This window comes from Halyomorpha halys, unplaced genomic scaffold, assembly GCF_000696795.3.
Source record: "Halyomorpha halys isolate HHAL.00 unplaced genomic scaffold, Hhal_1.1 Scaffold478.1, whole genome shotgun sequence".
Classification (NCBI taxonomy): domain Eukaryota; kingdom Metazoa; phylum Arthropoda; class Insecta; order Hemiptera; family Pentatomidae; genus Halyomorpha; species Halyomorpha halys.
Window position 1 is genome coordinate 380,629 of NW_027114329.1, and position 19,597 is coordinate 400,225.

At 31.0% G+C, this 19,597-nt stretch overlaps 1 protein-coding gene across 2 annotated transcripts in view; it reads left to right on the plus strand.

Annotated features, from left to right (window-relative positions):
• The window catches only part of LOC106683363 (uridine phosphorylase 1), an 87,742-nt gene that overhangs the window by 44,188 nt on the left and 23,957 nt on the right, over positions 1-19,597 (plus strand). Inside the window, exon 1 of one of the 2 annotated variants that reach the window (XM_014424777.3) lies at positions 9,301-9,476. The exons of the other annotated variant lie outside the window; for it this stretch is intronic. Coding sequence (XP_014280263.1) covers positions 9,328-9,476 — 149 coding nt within the window. The 5' untranslated portion in view covers positions 9,301-9,327. Of the gene's footprint in view, positions 1-9,300; positions 9,477-19,597 lie in introns of those variants that run through there. 2 annotated transcript variants of the gene reach the window in all.

The following is a 19,597-nucleotide window of genomic DNA, read 5'->3' on the forward strand; positions in this document are numbered from 1 at the left end:
CTGAGCCCACTCTATCCCCCACGTGTGAGGGGTAGAGCAGAGCTCAAGAGATCCCAGCGCATCCCTCTCGCCGCATCACTGGTAGTGAGCCAGTGGAGGCTGAGCAAGTGCGCTAAAGCCGCAAACACTCAACTTGAGTGGAGATTCTGACCATTCCCAGAACTCCAATTGTCCATTTTTGTTTTAATAAGTCTCTTGGAAAAAAAAAAATGTTAGGAATTAGTTTGTAACAGAAAATGAAACTGAGAGTCGATTAAATAAAAATTAGAAGATACTCATACTTCTAAAATTCTTTCAAGCATTCACTCAAGATTAAAGAGGGGCGTGTTCTCATTTATAGACAATGAGCAAATGATCAACCATTATTGCCAGTTATAAGCATCAAAAAGTGATATATATTTTCGCGAGTCCAATCTTCGTCCTCGACTTGCCAGGATCTGTTGGAAGTCTGTTTTTGAGAGAGCGCATGGAGCAGAATTCTACAGCCCTGTTATCCAATTAAAGCAGCAATAATAGTAATGTAGTGTGTAACCCACAACAATAATTGTGCAGAAGTGAGTACATATGCCCAAAGGACTGTTATCAAAGAAAACATGTTAAATTTGTTTTAAACTTCCAGGGACGTCGTTATGGCTTAGGATAGGAAGGTATTACCCTCCTCCTCCCTCCCTTAATAATTTAAAACTTGAAAAAAATAAATTGAGAAATTTTATATTTAAAGTAGGTTCTTTAAAGTGCTAAAATTGTGATAAAACAATATTGATGCGATTAAACAAAGTAGTAAACGCAATTTAGATAGGTTAATCTTCCAAACATGTCTATAAAAAGAGTTTTAGGAATCATTTCCCAAACCTATAGTGTATTGGGAAATCCGGTAATGTTCGTAGTAAAATTTCCGATTTTGTCCTAGCCTTGAATAAGTTGTTCGGAGGAAGAACATGAATACTTTTAATAGTATACAGTATACTTCATTATCATTCTCTTCTCTATTGTTGTTTATCTAAGTCACAAAAATAACATACTTATGAATATGGCTGATGCTTTGGATGTTTTACAGTAAAAATACACTTTTGGTGAATGAATCCTACCTATCAATACTTTCATTAATATACCTTCATCTAAAACGCTTATATTTCACTACATATTTTATAATTTTGATTTGTTTGGTTTCTTCGATGTAAAAGTATGACAGAAAACGTTACATAACCTACTTTAACCTTGTAAAAATTGAAATTATTTGTTATTTATCCAAACTATAAAAATAACATAATATATTAATATGGCCGAGCAATCAAGCTAGACTGGAAACCTGTACTTATCTAAGTTATTTCAGCCCTGCATGTTTTCTCCTTGGATGCTCTTCTACACTGAGGAATACTGCATTGCCTCATGTATTTTCATGTACTATTTATTTATTAAAACTAACTTAATCTCCATGGGTTGTTGTGGTTTAAACAAAATAATTAAATACAGATAGTTAAAATAGTATTTGCTATAATAAAATAGAAAAATAAACTTAAATTTTGCCCTCACCTCCAATAAGTTGTTCAGACAAGGATCATGAATACTTTTAATAGTATACAATATATTTCATTATCTTTCTCTAATTATCTAATTTTTTTAATTTTTGTTTTAAAACTTAATCTTATTTACACCTATGAAAACAATAACAATCCGAAATGGAAAAAGTCTGCGAGAGGGGAAGAAACTTACTTGCCTTCTCTACACATTCAATTGACTAGGCAAACGTTGAACTGTTAACAAAATTTTTGTTTTAATAAATTTAAAAAAAATTAACTTATGAATATTCTACGATTAAAATCTCTAGAAAGGTTAACTATATGCACGCATTAAAATTATGTTTTTTGGAGTGTGTCTGTTAATCTAGTGACCATTAAACCTACCTTTAAGAGGGGGGCGTTAATTTCAACTTGGTAAACATCTCAATTACACTTCTTCCTACAGACCAATTAGCCTAATTTAGATCCTCTCAAAATTGTTTAAAAAATACTCCTAAAACTTGTTCATTGTTGAATTTCTCACAAACCTATCTGGATTCCTTCCAAAGCACTCACAGTCAAAAAGGGTCTCAGTGTCGCCGACTACAACTTCTCAGCTCTTGAAAACCAACAATATGGTTCAGGTGTCCTCCTAGGATAACTTATGTGACCAGATATTTTTTGATCCGAAGAACAGCATCCACTGGCGGATCCAGACGGGGGGCGTAGGGACTCTTACCACTACCCAAGTATTAAGAAAATTATGTGTATAAATTTATATTATATCGTTATATTTATATTATTTTTTATTCTAAATAAAATTACCTGTAATATGTCTAAATAATTGTAAAAATAAAAATTGATAGATTTATTTATTGATAGATATTACAATCTTCCACACAGTTGTGGGGAATAGGTAATAGTGATGAATGATCTCATACATTCTAAAATAAAAAAAAATAAATTAATAAAATTAAAATAAAAAACTCTCTTAAAATATATACAAACAAAAGAATAGACAAGATGAACATAATCAAACTATCGTAATATGTCTAGTAGTAATATTTCAGTTTGATTTTTACAGTGTATTTTTAAAAATGTTTTACTAATCGCAAAATTTAAACCTAAAATTTACGTAGTGAAATCCCTCATGACACTAGGAAATTTTAGTTTTTTCTTCGTCGTCCATGGTTTTAGTTTCGCGTAAAATAGTGACATTCCAGTATTCATTGGCTTAGCTGCAATACATTTGGAAGTTAAATCAAATAACGAGCCTGACAAAATTTTGGACACTAATGAGTGAAGTCCGTCGGACCTAATAGTTCTACATAGCGCGAATCGCGCGGAACGATAACTGACAAAATTTGGCAAATGTGACTTATGTTTGTCCAAGGAAATGTCTATAAACCCATAAACTATTTCAACAAATGATTACTAATTTATAAAACTTTTATTACGGCCTGGAATCTGATGGACTCCATTTTACTAGTTAAAGCTTAAGAGAGGAAAGCGGCATTTCGTGGAACGAGTAATCGGGTTCTCACTGTTTCATTCCTAACGAGACATCCTGGAGACTCCAGAACATATTGACTAAAATCGGGACTCCTGGTCACGTTAGACATTGGACGAATTGCTTACCTCAGACCTCGGTACCCACTTCTCAAATCGTTTCCTCCGACTTCGCAGTAGCTGTGATGAACAACAAATGGTATCCTGTAAGGTTGGATCTATTATTACCCAAGGTTGTAACATTTGTCTAAAAAAAAGTTTTAGATAAAAAGTTCGAATTTAGTGCCACTTGAATTCAACATATTCTTTTGGTTGAGTTATAAATAACGTTGAACGTGGTTTGGACCGGAATGAGTAGTACAAGAGCCCATGAGGGCAGTTATTTCACCCCAATTTCGGATTACTTTAATGAAAACTATATATAATTAATATTCAAAATTGATGAGTCTACCAAATACAACACAAGAAAACCTAATAAAACGTCATTTAAAGAAGAGTAAATTTGCTAAAATATGAGCCCTAATAGAGTTATTTACGTTAAATAGTTTTCAAGATATAGCTTTTAAAATGCAACATTTCATAAAAATGTTGTATGGAACGTACTAAAAGATCAGTAGTTAGTGAATTTATTTTGAAAAATTTATATCTCAAAAACGATTTGACCTACAGATGTCTATTAGCACTCGAATTAAAGCTAGTTTAATGAGCTATAAAGTAGTTTATCATGTTTATCTTCGTAGGAGTAACAGTTTTCATGAAATTTGATAAAATAAATTGATTTATAGTTGTGCGGACAAATTTTCATTTGCCAAATTTATATTCATATGTGAATATCCTTAAAACTCCTACTCCAGAAAGATAAGTGCCATAAACTACATTATCGTAATTTAAATTTCCTTTACCATTCTATTCCTTACCTATATCTATAATGCTACACTCCGATCCACTTATTTCCCTGACCCTTGGAAAATGTCCATAATAAAAATGTTTCCCAAACCCTCCAAGCCACTTGAATATCCATCTTCCTACCGTCCTATTTCGCTACTGCCTATTATGGGCAAAATCCTAGAAAAACTCTTATTAAAACGCCTCTACCCAATCCTTGACTCATATCATGTTACACCAGTTTGGATTTAGAACATCTCATTCTACCATACAACAGAGTCATCGAGTGGTTGATGTCATATCTTCCACATTGGAGCGAGGTATGTACTGCACGGGAGTCTTCCTCGATGTTGAACAAGCTTTCGATCGAGTCTGACATCCAGTTCTGCTCTATAAACTTCGTCAATTCCTACCCCCAACATATTTCCTTATAATCCGCTCCTACCTCACTGATAGAACCTTTAAAGTAAATCATAACCTAGCCTACTCATCTCTCTTTTATCAGTCCGCCGGTGTTCCTCAAGGTAGTATCTTAGGTCCCATTCTTTATACGGTTTATACAGCTGACATCCCAACCCACCCTAACACAGTCCTAACAACATACGCTGATGACACATGTATACTTTCTGTAAACAACGACCCAACTAATGCATCACAAACACTACAGGCACACATAACATCTATTGAAGAATGGTGTAAAAACTGGAGAATCAAAATAAATCCTGAAAAATCCCACCAGATCACCTTTACTCTCCGTCGTAAACCTCTGCCCTCCTGTCCTACTGTATCCTTTCTAGATACACCACTAACACCTGTTGAGCAGATTCGATACTTAGGACTCCATCTTGACAAGAGACTTACTTGGAATCCACACACAAGACTGAAACGACAAGAAACTGCTCGTAGATTCCGATTGCTACAACACTTACTTGACAAACGCTCTAAACTTCCCATTCATTACAAAAAATTAGTATACACTTCAATAATCAGACCAATTTGGACATATGGAATTGAGCTCTGGGGCTCCACCAAACCATCAAATTCTTCCCGCATCCAATCGTTACAATCCAAAATCCTACGTAAAATCGTTGATGCTCCTTATTACGTCACAAATAAACTCATTCATAAAGACCTAAATGTTCCTTATGTAACCGATCTAGCCCGAACCCGATATTATTCCTTCTATAATAAACTCCCTAACCACCCAAACCCACTCGTGTCTAACCTTGCTTCCTCTTCCATTCCTGGCAATCCTCCAAGGCGCCTGAAAAGAAGATGGCCTCGTGACCTTATATTGTAAACTGTTTTAGAGTTCTACTACTGGGTAGTTTCTCTACATCCTGTATCATATCATATGTCATTATGATCAAATTTACTGGTTGTATTTTTTTTTATACAGTTGTAAATATCAACAAATAAATAAATAAAAAAAAAAATTTCCTTTACTTAGAGTGTTGGCAGACCTATGTGCGTCTTATGGATCCAGAGATATATGTTTTCAAAAATCCAACATTTTATATGAACAACTAGAAATTAACATTTTTTGAGTTTATTTTGTCAAATATCATAAAAACTACTACTTTTACAAAGATATACATTATTAACTACTTTATAGCACATTTAACTGGCTTTAAGTTGAGTGCTGGCAGACATGTGTATGTTCAATGGTTTCTGAAATAAAGTGTTTCATAAATCAAACTTATTGTCCGAACAACTATAAACCAATTTATTTTAGCAAATATCATGAAAAATACTATTTCTACGAAACTAAATGTCATAAACTACTTTATAGTCCATTAAACTTGCTTTGATTTGAGTGCTAATATACATCTGTACGTAACATAGACCACCTGAGATATAGATTTATCAAAATAAATTAACTGGAAGATTATTGATTGACCGTGTGTATAGATGAATGGCATATGGTCCGGGTGCGGTAAAAAAAAAACTCAAATAGTAGATAATTATACTATTTTATTGAGTCAACATTCCAATAATACTAGAAAACCTAAGAGAACATTATTTAAAGAAGAGTAAATTTGCTCAAATATTAGCCCTAATAGAGCTATTTACGTCAAATAGTTCTCGAGATGTAGCTTTTTAAAAAGCAAAATTTCTTAAAAATCGACTGAAAGATTAGTAGTTAGTTAATTTATTTTTAGAAATCTATAACTCAGGAACTATGTGACGTACAGATGTCTATTAGCACTCAAATTAAAGCTAGTTTAATGGACTATGAAGAAGTTTATAACTTTTACCTTCGTAGGAACAGTAGTTTTCATCATATTTGCTAAAATAAATTGATTTATAGTTGTTCGGACAATAAGTTTGATTTATGAAACACTTTATTTCAGATACCATTGAACATACAAATGTCTGCCAGCACTCAACTTAAAGCCAGTTAAATGTGCTATAAAGTAGTTAATAATGTATATCTTTGTAAAAGTAGTAGTTTTTATGATATTTGCCAAATAAAACTCAAAAAATGTTAATTTCTAGTTGTTCATATAAAATGTTGGATTTTTGAAAACATATATCTCTGGATCCATAAGACGCACATATGTCTGCCAACACTCAAAATAAAGTTTTTTTACCGCACCCGGACCATATTCCATTCATCAAAATAAATTAACTAACTACTAATCTTTCAGTAGATTTTTAAGAAATTTTGCTTTTTAAAAAGCTATATCTCGAGAACTATTGGACGTAATGAAGCTCTATTTGGGCTAATATTTCAACAAATTTACTCTTCTTTAAATAATGTTCTCTTAGATTTTCTATTGTTGTTGGTGGTTTTTAAGATATAGCGCTCCGAATGAAAAATCAATGTTTTTTTAAGGTTTTGAAACAGGCGCAATTTTTTAATCCCCCTACCTATACTTGGCAGACTCATCAATTTTTAATAATAATTATACATAGTTTTTCTTGAAGTAATCTAAAATTGGGGTGAGATAACTGCCCCCCCCCCCGGCTCTTGTACTAAAGTGATAAGTGATACAGAACCCAATGGGATAAGATGAATATGTCTTTAAGCATTGACCAAATTGTCATATTTTCAATTTTAGCACATGAGAGCCTTCGTCAAGGATTAAAACGTGGTTAATAGTACCAGGAACATTTGGTGAGAAAGATTGTTTTACAACGAAAGTGGTTTGTTAAATTTTACAGCCATAATCTTTCCAGAGAAGGAATTTCAATTAATAGCTGCAAAAGCATCACCTATTACAATTTTATAAATAATACATTATTAAGCATGAATCATACAATTTAGAATTAAAATTATGGAAAATAAAGGTTCCATTGCGTAACCTAAAATTGCCAATCGCTCGAAAGAGCACTATATGACGCTTAACTATATTCCAGGTCACAACTACGTCACTAAACCAGTGTTGCATGCAGGCAAGAGTGAAAGAAAAAAACACGTCAGAGGAATACCCATTGCGTCTCGTTGTTCCATGTTGTTCACATGGAGATCGGGCTCTTCGAGTTACTAAGCAATATTATTTTTGTCCTTGTTCCAAAAAAGAGAAACTGACATCATCCAATATGAAATTTTATTTTTACAAAGCATTTATTAATATGTGATTACAAAAAAATTATCAATATAGAAACCTATGTTGTATTTGCGGTCTGTAGGATTAAATTGAATGGTGTTTTCTAAGCCGAGACATCGCTGGTTAAGGAGGATATACTGTTAATAGTGTTTAAAGTAAATTAACCTTTAATATGATTTAATTAAAAAGTTAAGTAAATATTAATTAAATACAATACAAAACTATATATGTAGATAAGAGAGAGAAATTTTATTAAAAAAGACGTGCTACCAAACTTGTTTAAACTGCTACTACACCACAGTTTTATACATTCAGTGTTTATTTTTTTTTTTTTCTTATCATTCATTTTATCCTCATTATTTTCTTACAAATCACTAAATTATTTTCTTTCTTAACACAATACTGTTTTTAATTTAATAGATAGAGAAGTTAAATTTATTTAGTTTAAAAAACAATAAAAAAATCTGTGGGTACATGATTTAAGTATTTGAATAATCTTGTAAATTTTTAATAACAATAAAAAAATGATATATTTTGATTTTTTTTATCGGAAAAAGCTTTATTTATTCATAAATAATCCCCCCCCCCCAAAAAAAAAACCGCCTGTTAATCCGAGAAAGTGGTCAAGCAGGTGCCGATCAAGTGACGATCTACTGTACCAATATAAATTATGCAGTGTATATACAGCTGAATTACATGCAATAGCCTCAGCACTCCACTTCTCAATGACAGTGCCGAATACTAACATAGTTATCATTACCGACTCTTTAAGTTCACTGAAAGCCATGAAGATCATTTACCCGAAACACCCGGCAATCATAAAAATTCACAATTATACCAACATGCTCGAAATCTTGGGAAACACTGTTTTCTTTATATGGGTGCCGGGTCACGTGGGGATCGCTGGAAATGAACTGGCGGACATTGCAGCTAAACAAGCACTTGCTCTTCCAGGTCAGGGCGTGGCCATTCTGACACCCCAAGAAATAAGTCTTCCAATGAAAAATGAAATATCATATAATTGGCAAGCCATGAGGAATGAAAATCCGCCTAGCAAATTAAAAACCATTAAACCATGGACCACATCATACCGTTCCAATCGCAGGGAGGAGGTAGCTATTGCCAGATTGAGAATAGATCATACAAGTTTAACTCATACATATCTGATCAGTAAACAGCCACCGCCAAAATGTCAATACTGCAACAGTGTACTTACGATCAGTCACATATTTGATGAATGTTATTTCTATTCCGCGAACTTGAGTAGATTGGGAGTAGGACCGAGTGTATCGGATGCTCTGAATGATGACCAGAAGAACGTGGAAATGGTCTTGGTTTTCTTAAAAAGGAATGGCCTTTTGAATAAGATTTAAACCAGAAAATTTGTTATACGTAATAAAAAAATTCCAAAAGAAGTAATTATTCAAAGAGAAAAATAAAGTGAAATAAAATTGGTATATAAATATAAATGAAATAGAATTATAAAGCGCGAAAAATAGGGCGTTGATGACCTCAGGGTTTTACGCCCTAAAGCCTCAGACAACAACTGTACCGATATACCTTTAGGAAATCATGATTGAAGAAATTATATTGTGTATATTATTAAAAATATACTAATGATCCTGACTTTTGCCGGCTGCAAAAAATACGCATTGATACAGTTAAATATCGTTATTGATTGATTGAACTCAAAATATTTACTATTAGTTTTTTTCCTTCCTTGGCCTCAAACAGATAACCTGCCGATAAGAGATCGAGATGTCTCAGGCAAATAATAACAAAAAAAAAATTAGCTCATAAAAAATTTGTGCAAAATCAATATTGCGGTCGGCGATCATACGAGTGCTTCTGCCGCTAGCGTATCAGTTACGCGAAGCGCTATGTGTGAGAGTGTAAGCATGAGAGCGCAATCTGCAAGAGCACTGACTAACGGGACCCCGAAGGATATAATCTGGCTTGAATCAGCTGTGCAGTCAGTCAGCATGGGGAAGGACACTCAGGAGGAGGAAAGTAGGATCGCCTGCACCAGGTACTGTCAATGCTATCGTAACTTTTATAGCAATATATATTAGTAACAACTACTAGGGTATGTGTTATCGCAGTTAGTAGCTAACTACTGAATAAATATTTTTATAAAATTGTTAATATAATATTTAAAACATTATAATTATAAAATCATTGTTTACGTCATTCCTATCCTTATAAACCTAGACAATTATAGATTCTACTAATGAATTAAGAATATATATATTTAATATAATTTGTAGATCTGATATAATTTTAAAATTATGACACTAGGAAAAATTATCAGAATAAACCTAAAAAAATATATAAATTCTTGTGTATATTTTTTTATACAATTAGACGACTTCGCATTTATAAAATTAGTGACAATTATACATTCGGTTGATGCCTTAAGCATATAAATAAATTTATAATTTGTTACATAATTTTAAAGTGACAATGGTAGAAAAGATTAACGGAAAAATAAACCTATAAGAAATAATAAAAAATTCTTATATATTTTTTTACTTTAGGTGCTTTATTATTTATTTTAAATCATCAACAAGTCAGATTTTAGAGTATTACTGTCAAATAAATACGTTTCTCCCAATTTAGAATATCTTTTAAATTAATAATAAATTTAAGAAGTGAGTAGATATAATTTTTATAGAAAGATCGATTACATTATTTCGGATTCCCCATTCTTATAACCATTGACAATTTTATATCCGATTAATGACTCAGGCATATAAATTATTTTAATATGATTTGTAATAAAATTTTGAAGTGACGGGTGTAGTAAAAATTAATGAAACAATAGACCTATAAATAATAATAATAATAGTAATAATAATAAATAATTGGTTTATTGCTTTTAGAATGTTACTGTCAAATATTTACGTTTTTTTCGAGTATTATTTTTTCGAATTTTTAAGCTCTATTAAACATTAATTCCCAGCTAATGTTTTTTTGAACATTTTTTGTTTTCTAAAATTTATTTATGTACCATTATTAAGTTTGTAAAAGTGTTTTTTGGTCAATTTCGTTCTCATTTCAAGCACCTATAATTTCATAAACTGTAGAACTGTTTTTGTTGACCACTGAACTTCATTATAATATTGATTTGACAATTTATTTCATATTTGTGGATACAAATTTTTTTTTTTAAATTAGAATTTTTTGCATTAAACTAACTTGTATCGATCTATGTAGACAGTACTATTTGTACTTAAATCAAAATAATTTGTCATTTTTTAGTTCGTGTGATGCGTTTCATATTCAAAAAGCAATACTTCCGAATCAGTCTGAAATATTCTACCAGTGATTATTTTTAGCAAACATATATTGCAATTATTAATTAACATCAATGTAATTGGTTCTAATAATAGCTATGGTTCTTCAGGCAGTGACAATAACTTGTAATTGCTTTCTGTAATTTCAAATTAAAGTAATTTTAATTATAATAAAAATTATTTTTGAACAACACTGCCATTCATATTTAGAATATTCTCTCAAACAAACTAAATAAACTTCATCGATTCTATATTATTCCTCTTTTCCCAACAAAATTACAAAAAAGTTCGTTACATCACAGGATTTTTGTCTGTGCAACTTTCTAAGAAGTAAGGACAAAAGTATCATCTAAAACAAAGAAGGAAACAATGTTCCGTAAAACATATTCCTGTTATTGTTTCCTTGTTCTTAAGTCTATGAATAATTATAAATTTTTATATTCTCACATTCATTTATGAACTTTAGGTAATATAAATTATTAAAAAGAGTTGGGATATGAACACACCTCTCGCTATTAATTAATTCAGAGAGATGAGCAATTGTAGAAGTTTGAAAAATAAATAAACCCCCCTCTAAAGGGATATTACGCTGTTGTATGTTTTGGTGTACATGTTTCATCATAGATACTTTCGATAATATCCCGGTGAGAATACGTATTTGGCCATGAACTAATTAATAGTGTAGGTATACGAAGTCTCCAATCCATCCCCCATCAAACGATGATCCAACATTTGCAATCTATCACAACACAACTTTATCTGGAAGGGTTGTTCTCAGGATTTAGGTTTTATATTTGACTAACAGTTACATTTTAACCGAAAACAGATATTCTTTTTTTTAAAAAACAGTTAATAGAATGTATAGAAGAGAATAAAGAGAATAAATTTTTTTTTTTTTTTTAAATTTTCGACTATCAGAACGTTTTAGGTATTTGATATTATTTCTGTACTCTTGTAAATTAGATTAAAAGCTTTCAGATTCCTAAAGATGAATCAGTAATATTGAACAAAGATGTGAAATATACCATAATACTCTTTGGTTTGGAGTTTCAATTGTTTTCTGAGGATAGCGTGAGATTCGAATGTCGGATGTTTTTCAGTAAAAATATACTTTTGGCGAATGAATCCTACCTTTCAATACTTTAATTAATATACCTTCATCTAAAACACTTATATTTCACAACATATTTTGTAATTGTGATTTGTTTTTTTCGATGTAAAAGTATGACAGAAAACGTAACATGAACTACTTTAACCCTCTAAAAATTGAAATTATTTGTTATTTATCCAAGCTAGAAAAACAACATAATTTATGAATATGGCCGAGCAATCTAGCAAGACTGGATACCTGTACTTATCTGAGTTATTTCAGCCCTGCATGTTTTCTCCTTGGATGCTCTTCTACACTGAGGAATACTGCATTGCGTCATGGATTCTCATGTGCAATTTATTTAATAAAACAAACTTACTGGGTCTAAAATCTCCATTGTTTGTTGTGGTTTAAACAAAATAATTAAATAAAAGTGGTAAAAATAGTATTTGATGTAATAAAAAAGAAAAAAAATCTGGTTCTATTTTAATATTGTAGCATTTTATACTAAAAATAATTTATGTTTCTTTTTATGTAATGGATATTATATCGGTATCGTAGTTGAAGTAAGTGTGTCTACTCTCGCAGGCAAAGGGCTAAATACGTTATGGAAGGCATACCCTAACCAAAGGTACCCTCTAAGGGTGAATATAAGAGACCTGACACGTATTGATAATGATTAAGGGGAAGTGGGTCTCTTGGTCTTTGATGCCAACCCCAGACTGTTAGGACCCTTAATGACAACTGGGGGTTTCCGTTCTACAGTAACGACCGCAGGAAAAGTACTATAAAAATATTATCGTACTGGTGGGAATCGAACCTCACAGCACCGAGTTAGAGTCGACTCCTCTGCAAGAATGGTCATCTCAAGTGATTCACTCGGAGAATAACGATTCACAGAGACAATCGATTTTATATTCAATAGGGTCGAAGAAGAGGAAGGAGTTGATATTTTGTTTTATTAAGCAATTTGTCTCAATTTTTATTATAGCAACAAGTTGTTTGATTTCTATTTTATGTCAATTTATATATTTGAAAAAATAATATTTAGTTTTACTACGACATAAAGATCAGAAAACGAGAACATCTCGTAAATGAGTGTCCTTGGTCTCTAAATAAAGGAGTACGCTTTATGTGAATTACAGAAAGCACAAAATAGATTGTAAAAGATGAATGTTAAATAAAATCATTTAGAGGTTTTTATTTTACTTTTCGACAAAACTCGGAGAACATAATGAGGCTTGAAACTGTTGAAAATCTGTAGTATTTTATTTTTTTGTTTATTAAAATCTAATATAGCGTGTTTTTAAAATTAAATAATTAGTTTAATTATAAAAACAAATGTTCTTTTTTTAAAAAAAAAACAATAACATACTTTTACCCTAAAAAAAAATCGTTTTCAATAGATCTTTTGAATAATAATAAAGAATCAATCAAAAAATCGATCAAAAGAATCGATTCGGCCCTAGGAGTTCGGATTCTGCTCAGTTAAAAGATTCGAACTTTCCATTTCTGCCTTTGAACATACCTTTAGTACTTTCGACATCTGTTTAATCTGTTGTTTCCTTATACTTAAAAAAATTTAATTATTTGTTAAATATTCTGTGACAAAAACAATAATATTTCTTCTTAAAATATTAATCTGTAATTTTTTGAGTTAGTCAAATTATTAAAAAAAATAAATATTTATTTAATTTTTTGCAGGCAGGTTTGTCTGACTTGGTTACTACAATGATTTTTCTACTTTTTATATCTTTTCCTTTGTTCAGTATATTTAACACTGTACTTATTTATTTATGTATAAATGTTTTATTGAACCTAAAAAACTTTATATATAAATTAGTTCAAAATGACAAATAAATATCACTGTGTCTCTCAGACCCACCTGTTGCGCTGAAGGTAAAACAAGGTCATTTTTTAAAATGTATTTTCTTTGAATAAGATTTAAAATAATGTCTCATAGTATTTTACCTTACAAAACGAATCTTACTTTATTTAATTATTTTTGAATCCAAATAATTCATTTTTTTTTTTTTTTTACAAAATACGATTCAGCCTTTAGAAACTTTCTTGTTTATTTGAAGAGCTGTTGAGAGCAAAGTCATTCTTTTCTAAAAAAAAAATTATTTTAATAAAAAGAAATTATTTTTAACTAGTCACAAGCATAAACTATAAAACCATAAACTAGTTTAAGCATATTACTTAAGAATCACTTACTATTAGTATTTAAAAAAAGTAATAATTAAACATGGCGAAAGTCTTGACAAAATGTTAAAACACTTCATTGGAGTGGAAAAATGATATAAAGCACTCACTTCTATAAATACAAGATTTCTTATCAAAATTTCTGTTCTTAAAATTTTCTCAAAGTTTTCGCTGACAAGTAATTTCATTTACACTTAAAACTACGGCTAAATATTAATAATGTTAGAAAATGTATCGTTCTGTATTGTTCTGTTTTTATCGTTAATTTTAGTGGCAGCGTTTCTTTTCGTTGATTGTAAATTTTTACAATAATTAACCCAAGCTCAAGAAATGTCAGGAGAGTATATGTAATCTATACCTATAATACTGTGATTATAATGGAGTATTATTAAAACCAAACTGTACTAGAATAAACTATATTTCTACTTTCATAGAAGGTATTTGTTGTTTATAGATCACAAATAGTTAATTAGGCATATAAATGGTTTATAATACAATATGTGTAAAAGCAATCAACTTTAGATCAAGACAAATGGAAAAGTAAAGTTCGGACCCGCATTGGCTCAAATGTGATTCATTGCTTGTAAACTTCGGCTATGGACAGTTATTAAATTTGACCAAATCACAATACGAATAAAACTGTTGATCCTTCGTATTGTTATCAAATTATTATTTTTTTTCTTTATAATCTGTACTTTTATCAATGAAAAACAACAGACGGTAGACTTAATTTCTTTAAAAGTATAAACCTTAATCTAATATAAAACCTACCTTTTGATGATTTTAAGGATTTTTAATTTTTTACGAATTTCGTTCAATATAAAGTTATAAAGTCTAAAAAATATTGACATGGGTTGGAAGAGCGGAAATTGGGTTTTCCCACAGATTCAGTAACGTTGGATTTGGCATACGTAGGTAGAAAAAATAATATCATTACAAGCAAAAACTTTGTCAAAAAGTCATAAACTAATTTTTGATTTATGTGAAAATTTGTATTTAAGGATTCCAAGAGACACTATAAACGAATCTTACTTGATTTTTCCTATAATTATTTGGTCTTTTTATCTTATAGGCAAAAAATAAAAATCGATTGGTATATAATAAATATTAAATATGTGCATAATATAAACGGTTGAATAATTGCTTTGTACGATTCATCTTTGGGGTCCCCAGGGACGCCTCTGTCACCCGATTTTATGAAGAGTTCAATTGGCTTTACCCCTCCTTCCGTCGTAAATATTTTCTTCCTTCCTTTCTCTACCAAGTTATTCAATCCCGCCATCCATCGTACATATCTGATATCCTTCAATTTAAATCCTCACTGCATTGCCGCAATATCCGCTCACGGCCTTCTGACTTGTATGTAACTGCCCATCGTACTGCAGCCTTTGGCCTTTCCTCATCCGTTTCTCTTCCCTATGGAATTATATTCCCTCCTTTATTCGTAGTTCTAATACTAGTTTTCAAGATTTTTCATTTTGTAACACAAGCTCGAGGCACTAAGTTTCTCTATGGATATCTTTTTTTACATTACTACCCTATATACAGTTTTGGAACTTTTTAAAATAAAACATCCATATACTTAATACAAAAACTTCGTATAAAAAATTTTTTGTACATCATTGCTTATTTGTATTGAACTATATATAATATTCAAAACTATATAATTTAGTTATTAAGATTTTCAAAATTGGTTATTGAAATTTCATTTATAGCCCTAGGAAATTTTTTTAAATGCGAATAACGATTAAATTACGTAGTAGTGCGTGGATAATCCTCAATAATAAAATTTTTCGACTGCAATGTTACGTTTTAAAATATTAGTATGAGTTGAATATTGAGGAAAAAAAGCTTAGAGAAAACCTGAGGGACAAGAAACAGGAATAAGTCCGAGGGGAATTCCGAGTGGTTAAGTGGAGAATGAAATGAGGTAAGATGATGTGAGGTGGTTCATCGCCACGAGCTACGTCTTTTCCTTGATCGTCAAAGATGGAGTCAGTTCGCTGCAGATCACTTTATGTGATTCCCCAAGCTCTCAAGGGCTTGCATGTGATAGCCTAATCAGAGGAAATGTGCCGAGAATAGAATTCCAGTCTTATCTATAGTAATCAATTTGGTTTAACAAGTTTCAACAAATAGCTTTGCAATTCTTGTCCTGTGAACCACATCAAGTATTAGTAAGCTTCACATATAAAGGCTTCTATTACAAAAAAAAGGTGAATAAATTTAATTGTTCTTAAATTGATGTGCAGAAATTGATTAGGAAAATATAAAATGTTTATAAATTATAATTGAATATTAAACAAAAAAATACGCTCTTAAGTTTTTTTTAAGGAACTAAAAGTGATTTAGTATTATAATTTAAAAAAAAAGTAAAATGAAAACGTTAAATCTTATGCGATTAACAGAGTATTGTGAAATTATTTATTTAAAAACTAGTCATTAATTATATATGTATATACAGAAATAATATATATTATCAATTTTATAAAATTATTTCTAAATAAATCTTGGTTCCTATTCATCCCTCTATTTTCAATCCGCTGGTGTTCCTCAAGGTAGTATTCTCGGTCCCATCCTCTACACCATCTATACAGCTGACATACCAACAACTCCTAACACTATCCTTACCACGTATGCTGATGACACATGTGTGCTCACAGTTAGTAATAACCCTTTGATTGCATCCCAAACTCTCCAGTCCCATATCACAATCCTCGAAGAATGGTGTCGAAATTGGAGGATAAAGATAAATCCCAACAAATCCCAACAAATCACATTTACTCTTCGTCGTAAACCTGCCGACTGCCCTACAGTATACTTTAATAATGTGGCTCTTACCCCTGTAGAACAGATTCGTTATCTTGGACTTCATCTTGACAAACGACTAACCTGGAATCCTCACACAAGACTGAAAAGACAGGAAACTGCACGCAGATTCCGGCTACTACAGCACTTACTAGACAAACGGTCTAAACTTCCAACTCATTACAAAAGACTGAAAGGCCCATCTGGATATACGGAGTTGAGCTTTGGGGCTCCACTAAACCTTCGAATTCCTCTCGTATCCAATCTTTACAATCCAAAATCCTTCGTAAAATCCTCAATGCTCCTTATTTTGTTACTAATAAAACCATCCATAAAGACCTAAATGTTCCTTATGTAACCGATCTAGCCCGAACCCGATATTATTCCTTCCATAATAAACTCCCTAACCACCCAAACCCACTCGTTTCTAACCTTGCTTCCTCTTCCATTCCTGGCAATCCTCCAAGGCGCCTGAAAAGAAGATGGCCTCGTGACCTTATATTGTAAACTGTTTTAGAGTTCTACTACTGGGTAGTTTCTCTACATCTTGTATCATATCATATGTCATTATGATCAAATTTACTGGTTGTATTTTTTTATACAGTTGTAAATATCAACAAATAAATAAATAAAAAAAAAAAAAATAAAAAATAAATCTTGTGTGGTGAGCGCATCACATAACTTTCATTTACTAATCTACTTTGAGTCAAAATTAATGCTAGCTAGTTTCAGAAAAGTTATTTCTGTATTATTCATTGTGCCAATACTCAATTTTTTTTCCAGTTTATTTTTACCAAAAAGTAAAACGTAGCTTATATGTAATAAGTAGCAAAGACAAATGATTTTTATAAGTAATTTAATAATATCCCGAAACAATTTAATTACTACTGTATATAGTGATAGTAATGAAATAACAACTTTTATACATAAAAAAATAACACCAAATATTCCAGTTTAAGTTTTCTGGCACGCTTAATTTATAAAAAAAAAAAAAATGTGCGCAATAGTTGATATACATAAAAATGGAAATTAATATCACCGTAGAAAGCATTTTTTAAAGATATTTTAAAAATTAAAATCGACTCGCGATAAATAGGAAATATAAAATAAAAAACGAATTACTCCTTTATAATATTCTGAAAATATCAATGCTTCTGGATTTTGGATAAGGTTATAGGAACGAAGTTAATATATAACCTTACCATTTTTGTTATTTGCTTGTAGGAGTACATACCTCTTTTTTACTTTACTCTTATAAAACGTTGGACCAGGTTGAAAGTTTGAAACGTCTAGAGAATCCGCAGTCTCTATATCCAACTAGTTTAGACAGAAACTTCTTTCTCCTGACAAACCACAAAGTGGTTTTTAAATTGAAAAAAAAAAGGCAGTAACTTCGTATGAAGTAGTTCACATTCTTTATTTCTTGAGACAGCTGGCTAATAAGATTAGTTTTATATCGATTTTTTTTTTAATTTCCGAAACTTGGAATTTGCTCTTTATCTAGGGAGGTTTGTGTTGCGTTAGCATTAACATATAGAATAGATCTAAAGTTTTTTTAGGTTTTCTCTTTCTTTAAAATTTGATTCTAGGACAAATGTACCCTTGGAAAAATTATCTACAGATTGATGATTGTTTGTCTTTCAAAACAAGATTGCAGTATTTAAGCTACAATTTGATTATGGTAATTGCTGCTATGGACATACAGATTGTTTACATTGACATGGTAGTTTGATTTTGTAGTAGGTAAAGGAATTCGTTGCATAAAGATATACGGAGTTGGATTGGCGAATAGAGGATTGATGAAGGATTTGCTGAAGGAGGGGGTTCTGTGTAAGGGCAGAGAAGAGAGAGAAATACTTTATTCATCTATGCTGCCCAAATACATCAGGTTCCTACATCACACAGAATACTAGTAAATCCGTAATCGGACATATATAAATTACATATAATTACATGGTATAATAGAATAGAAAGAAAACAGTTTTTTCCCCTACAGTAATTTTATTAATTAATTAATTAATTAATGTGTCGAGATCAAGTATTTAATGTATGGGTGGATAAACATAGTGAGGAAAATCGGAATAAACTTAGCATTCCTCTATTGTGTCAGTTATTGATTTTCCCAGGTGAAGTAAATAATGTTGACTTGGACAGTATCAGCATTACTCTTGATATTCCTGAAAATTTTGGCATGCTTCCACTAGGACTGTTCTCTATCCAAAATTTCTTTTAACATTTATAATTCAGAACTAAAAGTTAAGTTTGTACTGTTCTTCAACATGGGGTTAATAGGTTTTGTTTTTGTTTTTAATATTGATTTCATATCACACATATGTAATTCTCTATTTTGTAATTCTGAAGAAATGATACGGTAGGCGATTGCTAAAACAATAGTTTATTATAAATAAAAGGTTGCAGAGCTATGACAGAAGTACTAAATAAAATATAGCAAAGTAGAAACACTATTATACTTACCTAAAACAATAGAATAAAATAAAAGTCCCTTTCCACAGTTTTTATTTAATCAAATAGTGAACTATTACAGGTAATTGAAAGAATCTTAACAAAGTTATTAACATAAACAAAAATTTATCATTTGAAAACAAAAACAATACATTTTATGTCACCTCCTCCTATTAATTCATCTTGGCACCGCTAGGGGTGCAGCTAGAGTTGCTCCAGTATAGGAGCATCACAGTTATTCAAATTATGAATATAATATATATATACAGATCAATCATCTATGAAATA